Raw genomic sequence first — 8,218 nt, 5'->3', positions numbered from 1 at the left:
GGTTGTTATAATGAGCAACGCCAACTGTTGACATGGCAGGCAGCAAATATTCGCATACAATTTGCTATACAATTTACGTTACAGCTTGACGCTATGATTAAATATATATTTTATAGCGATTTTTTATCTTAATTTTTTATTGTTTTTGTTGTTGTTTTCGCTGCGCAGTTATTTTTAAAAATATCACACTTATCACATCGTGTCGTAATTCGTACTTAAAGCGCGGCGTTCTGAGTGGTTGTTCACCCTTGCTAACGAGCAACGCCATTATGTTTTCGTTGTTGCTGCTGTGTTTTTACCGTTGTACCAATTACATTTGCGTTGATGGCTGGTTTAACAGTTGTAAATCGCGCGTTGTTTGCGGCTTTTGTGTGCCACCATCAAACCGCAAAAGCAGTCGTCGCCGCAGTTGCCTCACCAAAGCACACACAACATCGTTGTTGGCTGGAAAGCTATGCTCAGTACAGGGGTGGCTCTCGCTGTGCATAAATGTCGGAAAGGCGGTTAATGTGGCGATTCGAAGGAACACACTTCAACACGGTGATAATCTCAAAGTAGTGGCATTCAACGCGTGAAAAAAGTAGAAAAAAATAGTTTTTAAATAAGTTAAAAAAAAAAATAAGAAGATAGAAAATAATATTCGAAGAATAGAGCATACAAAATCCAACAAACCGAAGTGACAAATCTCTCACAAATTAATTACATTGTGAATTGATAAGAACAGTGCAAGAAGTGTCGCAAACCAAAGAGTAGTGCTCAGCATTTAAACGCGTAAAAAGAAAAACAAATCAGCTGTCTGTATTTTCTAGTCTGTGAGTGTTTGTTCAATGGCGCGTTTGCTGATTTACTTTTTGGTTATAAATTCATTGTTCCTTTGTCATGATAATGGGCGTTTGCTTGGTGGCAGTAGCAGCAGTGGTCTGGCGGAAGCGACAAACGGACACGGCAGCCAGCTGGAGGGACGGGATCGTCATCATCATGAACGGGGTGGACATATAAGACGTGAGTCGATGCTTCGTTACGACGTGATACCACTACTGATTTTCGATTAATATTTTTAAGTGAAAGTAAATTTAGTAGCCATGAAAGTTGTAAGGTTGTAAAAAATTGATAAAAAACAACAATTATGCTTACAAAGCTATGTTTACAAAAAAAAAAAAAAAAAAGCACTTATGCTTTCATGCGATGTTTATAAAAGCGATGTTTATAAAAGGGATATACTTACTTTTTCCATATAAAAAAAAATATATGTGAATTATCTAGAAACAATAAGGATTTTAAAAATATTATCCCACAATCAACTGAATATTCTTTCACTACACAACAGCACAAAATAACTTCACTGACTTCGGAGATATTTTGGAAAAAAATTATGTGTCGATAATAATAACTTAAGTTGCCTCATAATTGAGAGCCACAATGTAATTTTGCTTAGCTAAACGATTCATCCACATTTTTTTGTACGCACATATTGAAGAATCGTATTGAAGCGGTCAGGAATATAATTTTGAAATCCTTTCGAAGCGGAGTATACTAAATAATGAATACTAGTTATACAATCCATGGGATAAAATTTTTTCCGACTCAATAATATAATAAAATTTTACCTTCAGGAGGTAAAGTCAAACTTTCAAAGCATAAGAGAAAGCTGATCCTAAAATTGATAAGCGATACAGAGTATATTTAAGAATTATGCAAGAGTCCTCATTTATAGAGAACTAACACGCATCACAAATTGGAGAAAAAATATGCCTGAAGATTAAGTAAATATATTCGCGGCAATAACATGTGTATAGTACTCATAAATTAAAGCCGATAAGTCTTGAAATCCAAATTAGATCCTGTCAATTCTCACACAATTAATTTATTAAGGGGGTATTCTAGTCTAGATACCTGAATTTTATGTAATTATTAATGAGTCTTAAAAAAAAAGTCAATCAATATATTTAATACCGATTTTTTATCAGTTATTTATTAATGTTATAAGAGTACAGAAAAAATTAAAAAAAAAAGTTAAAAATTTAAAAAAAGTTAAATGATGAAGAGGGAGTCCCAAAACATACATGAGCATACCCATAATTTCAACCCTCCTTTTTTTGACAAAATGGCGACTGTTTGAAAAAACGATTTTTTACAATTTTTTTATTTTCTCGTATTTTTTAAAAATAGCAAAAAAATTTTATTTGGAAATGAGGCCAATTTATACTCAAGAGAGGTCTATAAAGAAGATTCTTTGAAAATTTCAAATATATCGGTCCAGTAGAACTCGAGAAATCGTGGGTATCTTATTGAAAAAGTCTGGTCTGAGGAAAACGCATTTGAAGTCTTTTCAGTAAAATATCTATATCTCCGAAAATAATTTAAATTTTAAAAAATCCTCTCGTAAACATATTCTCTAATAGTCAAACTTTGAAAAAATAGACTTTCTTGAAATTCTACACTAGAATACTCCCTTAACATTTTCGCATGGGATAAAACGAAATTTAACGAGATCCCTGTAACTACGTCGACAGATTTTGTCAATTAAAAATTACCAGGCTTCCCATATTATAATGTAAAAATATTTTACTCGTTTGCTCTCTTTTTGATCTAAGTTGGTAGAAACTCAAATGGGAAAAATTAACTAAACCAAAATAATTGAAGAAAAATAATTTTTGTTTTAACATCGCCATTTAGAAATCTAAATAAACACACAGTATAGAAATTAAATTTATCCTTAACTTTGTCGTTTTATATGTACTAATGGAAAAATATTTTTTCGTAATAAAAGTAAACCGATTTGACAAAATTTTATCAATATTAGAAGCTGTAATTATAGACTTGGTAGATCTTATAAAATTGTATAACTATTTACGTGACAATATGATAATACCATATGTAAAAAGCTTTTCTCAAAAGTATCTGAAGAAATTTTCCAGATTAGACCACTATTTCATATTGCTATCATACAAACTGAAGGATCAAAATCAACTTCTTGCATGGATTTTATTGAATTGTTAAGTGTATTCTTGCACCTAAGCAACCGAATTTAATTTTTTTCTTGTATTTTTTTTTATTTTTAAAAAATTGTATGCATATATGTTATATAAAAAGTATCAGATGTTGATATATTAACGAATACACAAGTACAGCTATAAAAACACTTAATGATAAAATTTTAAGCAAATCTTGCGAATATGTACGCCTTACGCTTCTAATGTGTAATACAATCTGCTCATACATAGGTACATATGTAAAAATTTATTATCACCATTATTTCTAGAAAATTCAGTATATATATTTATTTCATGACATATGCAAATTCAATATAATTTTTTTTATGTTCTCTTTTAGGCGACCTCAACCATTGCTGGCGTCGTTATGATGGCTATAATTTACAAAGCACAATGGTCAATAAGAAGGAGCAATTGAAGAAGCCATATGGCATATTATGCAACTTCAAATGTACTTGGTTTTTCACAATAAAGTAAGTCAATCATATGGTAATGGAAATCCAATACTAGATATGTCTTCAAATATACTAGTTTCTGTAAAACTTCGTGAATAATAAATATAAAATAAAGTGGGTGAGACAATAATTTGTTGCCATAAAAGAGATGTGGGGGTGTGATAGTAATGTATGTAGGCAAATCAAATGTTGTAAACCAATTTACTTTGAATGCGTCCCAATCCCAGCTAGCCAAACGATTGTATTTTTTCCAATCTATCAAGTTCAAAATAGACATACGTGGGTTTATTGTACATATGCATATTGTTGGGAAATATTTGTAATTTTAAAAGCTGTTCAAGTTATCTATACCTTTATTTATTGTAATATGTGAAAGTTATATACGAGTATTTTATCAGCAAATAAATTATGACTTCCTTCTGACTCAACTACAGAATGTATTGCTAAGAGTTTGATCTTTTTCCGACTCGTAAGATATTGGTATTTTCCAGAGCTTAGTTCAAGGTTACTCTGCAAGCGTCGTAGTTTCGCACTTCAATTGATTTTTATAAGCCAAGTGCGCACATCAAAAGTTTTTTCAAGCAATAATTGACTTAAAGTTGCAAACTAACAAGATGAAAATGAAAAACAACACAAAAGTGCTAAGTATTAGATATTTAAGAAAGCCTTAAAGAGAGGCCATAACTTAAAATATATTTTAAATAAAAATAAACACAACAGTGTTGCCACCTGTTGGAAAATTTTAAAACTGCTTTATTTGCGTCAATTGCATAAAAAGTGTTTGGCATTATTTTTCATTGTTCATTATAGAATTAAATTTAGACAAGATAGATATATAAATAATCTATATTAACTCTTTAACGATTAGTGAATTTTTTTATTTTCTTTTTAATTCATTAACGATTAGTGAATTTTTTTTTCAGAATATTTTAAAACAAATTTTCAAAATTATTGAACATAAATTAAATTGCGTAAAATTGAACGAAGCGAGTTATGAATTTTTCTATCTCATAATAAAAACTTAAAATTCGTATTTTTATTACATATGTAAATAAAATCAAATTAGACTAAAATGTTTTAGAAACCAAAATTGTTATTAAATAAAAATTAATTCTATAACATTTTTTTACTAACTTTCTACTTTATTTTTCATTACAGCTTTCCCACATGTGAATTCATTTATGATTACAAACTTTCTTGCTACTTATTTACATCACTGCCGGATTGTACTACGGTAAAATGTACGCTTTTAAATTTTTTTACATAAACTCTAGTAACAATTTCATAGCTAATTATAGTTGTAATTATTTACAATTAAAATATTTAAAAATAATTATTTATTTTAAGTAAAATTTGTAAATATATTAATATTAAACTTAAAATACATGTACATTTTTTTAATTAAATAAATTATAAATCTTAACAAATTGACAACAGCATTTTAAATAAATTTATTATAATAAAATAATTTTTAAATATAATAATTTCATAATATCATAATATTTATAAAATAAACCCTAACATGTGTTTGACAGCTGACTGATGTATGCAAGTGACGTTTAAGGATTTTTTATAATATTTTTTTTCAAAAACCAACATATTCCAAAAATAAAAAAATTTCCGTATGTTAGGTATTTTCGAAGTTTCTACAATGCTTTTCATCTAAAAATTGTTGTTTTATTATTTTAAAGAAAATTATTTTAGAATAATTGTTCTTTTCTGCTCTTCAATCCTGCTGAGTCCTTCGCTGTTGCAACAATTTCTGATATCCTGTTGTTGTTGTTGTTACTTATAATATGCCAAGCACACCATCGCTGCTCAAAATAAAATATAATCAAAAATTCACTTGTATTTGTTTATTAACCCCTCCATATAATAAATTCACCATTAAATAAATGCGCGCCTCGCGCATTATTATAATATTTCTTATATTGCAAACCAAATACACCCAGTAACCCTAGCTAACCCACTCAGACTAATTTTCATTGAGTCACCTGCAGCAGCAGCGCAGTTTCACTCTGCCTTATCAGAAGCAAGGCTTTGTTTTTAATTTCACTTCCTTTGTTATATTTCACTAAGTTATTTTACCATAGTGCTGACCCCTGAAAAAGGTATGCGGCTTTCAATGTCATTTCAATTGTACGCGTTTGTTGTCTACCGAGAGATTTACGGCATATAGGTACATACTTATATACAAACCGCATTATGTACACATATAAACTCTCCCATGCTATATTTACACAAATTCCTCGGTCTTGCACATAAAAACATCAGTGTAGAATATTTTATGTATGAATAAGTAATGAATACAGAAACACATATACATGTGTACATACATACCTAAGTATCTTGGTTGAAGGGGGAGCATGTAAATATTTTTATTTATTTATAAACAAACATATATTTGTTGGCGTAGTTAATACAACACTTCTGCACTAACATTTACCTGCAAAAACAAACACATGCAAATGAAATCCATGCGTTTATTAAGGCAGCTCAGTTTGACATACTTAAAGGCATTTAAGTTATAGCTTTTTCTGAGTTTTTCGTGTGCGAGGGTAGTGCTTAAAACAAATTGTTTCCAGCTGTGAAAAGTAAGAGTGACATATGTGCCCATACTAGCTAAGAATGTGTATAAAATAAATAAAATACAAAAAAAGTGATTTATATTAACTAAATTGCCGCAATGTCATGCCACAGTTTCCCTGCTTACATTGATATGCATATAATATATACATATATTTAAATACATGCAAACATAAAAACATATACCCATATATAAACATATTTGTGAACATGATACATGTATTGTGGTTAAGTTGTGGGAATTTTTATGTTTACAAAAGTGGATACGACAGTAAATATGAGGGAAAATGTGCACATTACGAGGGTAATATGAAACAAGTCATTGTAGAAAATTTAAGGTTTATATCGAATAAGTCAATTATTCGTGTATTTCTTTAATAATTTTAATTTCTATATAATTTTGACGCATGCTATATTTTTTGTTTATTGTTTGTAAATTAGTCAATTTTGTTAAGCATTTCTTAATTTTTTTCTCATATGCTGTATTTTTAATAGAGAAATTTAAATTAAATTAGTATTTCTTTATTTTCATATTTTATATTATTTTCTCGCATGCTATAATTAAACAATTTATTTGCAAAAGCTAACGTCAAATGAATCCATTTAATCGAGTATTTCTTTATTCCTCAAATTTCAATTTCAAATATTTTCTCGCATGCTATACTTTTTGTTAGAGGTGAAATGAAACAAGGTAAATTAAGCTTGAAGTAAAAAACATAATTTTGTCTAATATTTCTATTCTGTTAGTACTTTTTATATTATCTTCTCGCATGCTATATTTTTGTCAAAAGTGAAATTACAATTTATTTGCGAAAATTAAAGTCTAAGTCAAATGAATTAATTTTATTGAGCATTTTTAAGACCTTTTATTTTTTACATTTTTTTATCGCAGGCTATATTTTTGTTAAAAGTTTCGCCTTGATCGAAGAAAAAATGTAAAATATAGCGAATTTTCTTAATATGCGGACAATAACGCCATCTCTTAGAAAAAACCGAACGAACTTTTTACTTGACCTAATATTTAAATAAAAATACACAATTTTATCGAGTATAACTTTATTTCTCCTACTTTTTTTATTATATTCTCGCATGCTATATTTTGGGTAGAGAAATTTTCAAATAATTGCCTATAAACTAAATATATTTAATTTTCTAATTTTTTTGAATCCTAATTTCTTATAGCAATCTTTTTCCTAACAAACTATTATACTTCACACTGTATATTTTCATATTATTGGTCATAGCTTGATATTTTATTCAAAATTATTTCCAGTGGGGATTCGATTTAAATTAAGGTATTAATTCTTAATGAATATGAAACATTTTTTTTTAATTGTGAAAAATATTTTCATATTAAATAAACTGACTCACATCATCAATGTAATCCTGCTACATACAAACATACATTTTTATAATGAAAATGAGTTTGAGTTTTTTAATTTCTTCAAAATAATAACGATGGAAAGTTCATAATTCTGGGTAAAGTAAGTATAGCACATTTAGTTTTAAATCCTTGTTTGAGTAAATTTCGTATCACACTTAATTGACTCGTTGAAGAAAACTGGTTTATCAGGACATAATTGCCTTACGAATAACTGTCAAGTGTACTCATTTCCGTGTTTAATTAGCTACGAGTTTGATTTGGAAATTTTTTATATAAAGTATGAATATTTAAGGTGGTGGGCTGGCAGACTTCACATTGCATCACAAATTCGAATTTAAGGAATCAAAATTATAAGCTGTAAAGTATATTTTACTTACTAATATAAGTAAAAATAAAAACAACCCATTTTCAATTGAAGCACCTAACTCGATTCCAAAAACAATGAAACGCCACGAACTGAATTTTTGTCAACTGTGACTACTATATTTGCAATTCGTTGCAACTGAATGCATGCCTCACAAATTGAGCACAAGTTTTAATTCAAATCAAAGTAAACAAATCACAGTCAATTTGGTGCTGCCCAAAAAATCCAACTTAGCCAACTTTAACTTTTGCATTTTCTGTCATATTATAACATATATATGTATATATTATGGTATATATAAGTGCGGTATGTTGCTTGCTATCGATGTTGACAATTTGTTGAAATAAAAAGTCATCCAACAAACATTCGCTTCCTGTCACTAAAACTTTTACAATTTGTTGAATGTCATAGATATATGCGTGTATATGTATGTGTA

The 8,218-nt window shown here is 28.7% G+C and overlaps 1 protein-coding gene across 1 annotated transcript; it reads left to right on the top strand.

Annotated features, from left to right (window-relative positions):
- Window positions 1–311: 311 nt before the first annotated feature.
- On the top strand, window positions 312–4,775 carry LOC106625955 (uncharacterized). Its single transcript, XM_014245773.3, has 3 exons — window positions 312–1,002; window positions 3,334–3,466; window positions 4,607–4,775. Exons 1-3 carry the CDS (start codon window positions 828–830, stop codon window positions 4,713–4,715), a joined length of 417 nt encoding a protein of 138 aa, XP_014101248.1. The 5' UTR covers window positions 312–827; the 3' UTR covers window positions 4,716–4,775.
- The last annotated feature ends 3,443 nt before the right edge of the window (window positions 4,776–8,218 follow it).

This window comes from Bactrocera oleae, chromosome 5 (genome assembly GCF_042242935.1).
Source record: "Bactrocera oleae isolate idBacOlea1 chromosome 5, idBacOlea1, whole genome shotgun sequence".
Lineage (NCBI taxonomy): Eukaryota > Metazoa > Arthropoda > Insecta > Diptera > Tephritidae > Bactrocera > Bactrocera oleae.
Note: the sequence above shows the minus strand (reverse complement) of the source record. Positions and strands in the feature narration are given on the sequence as shown.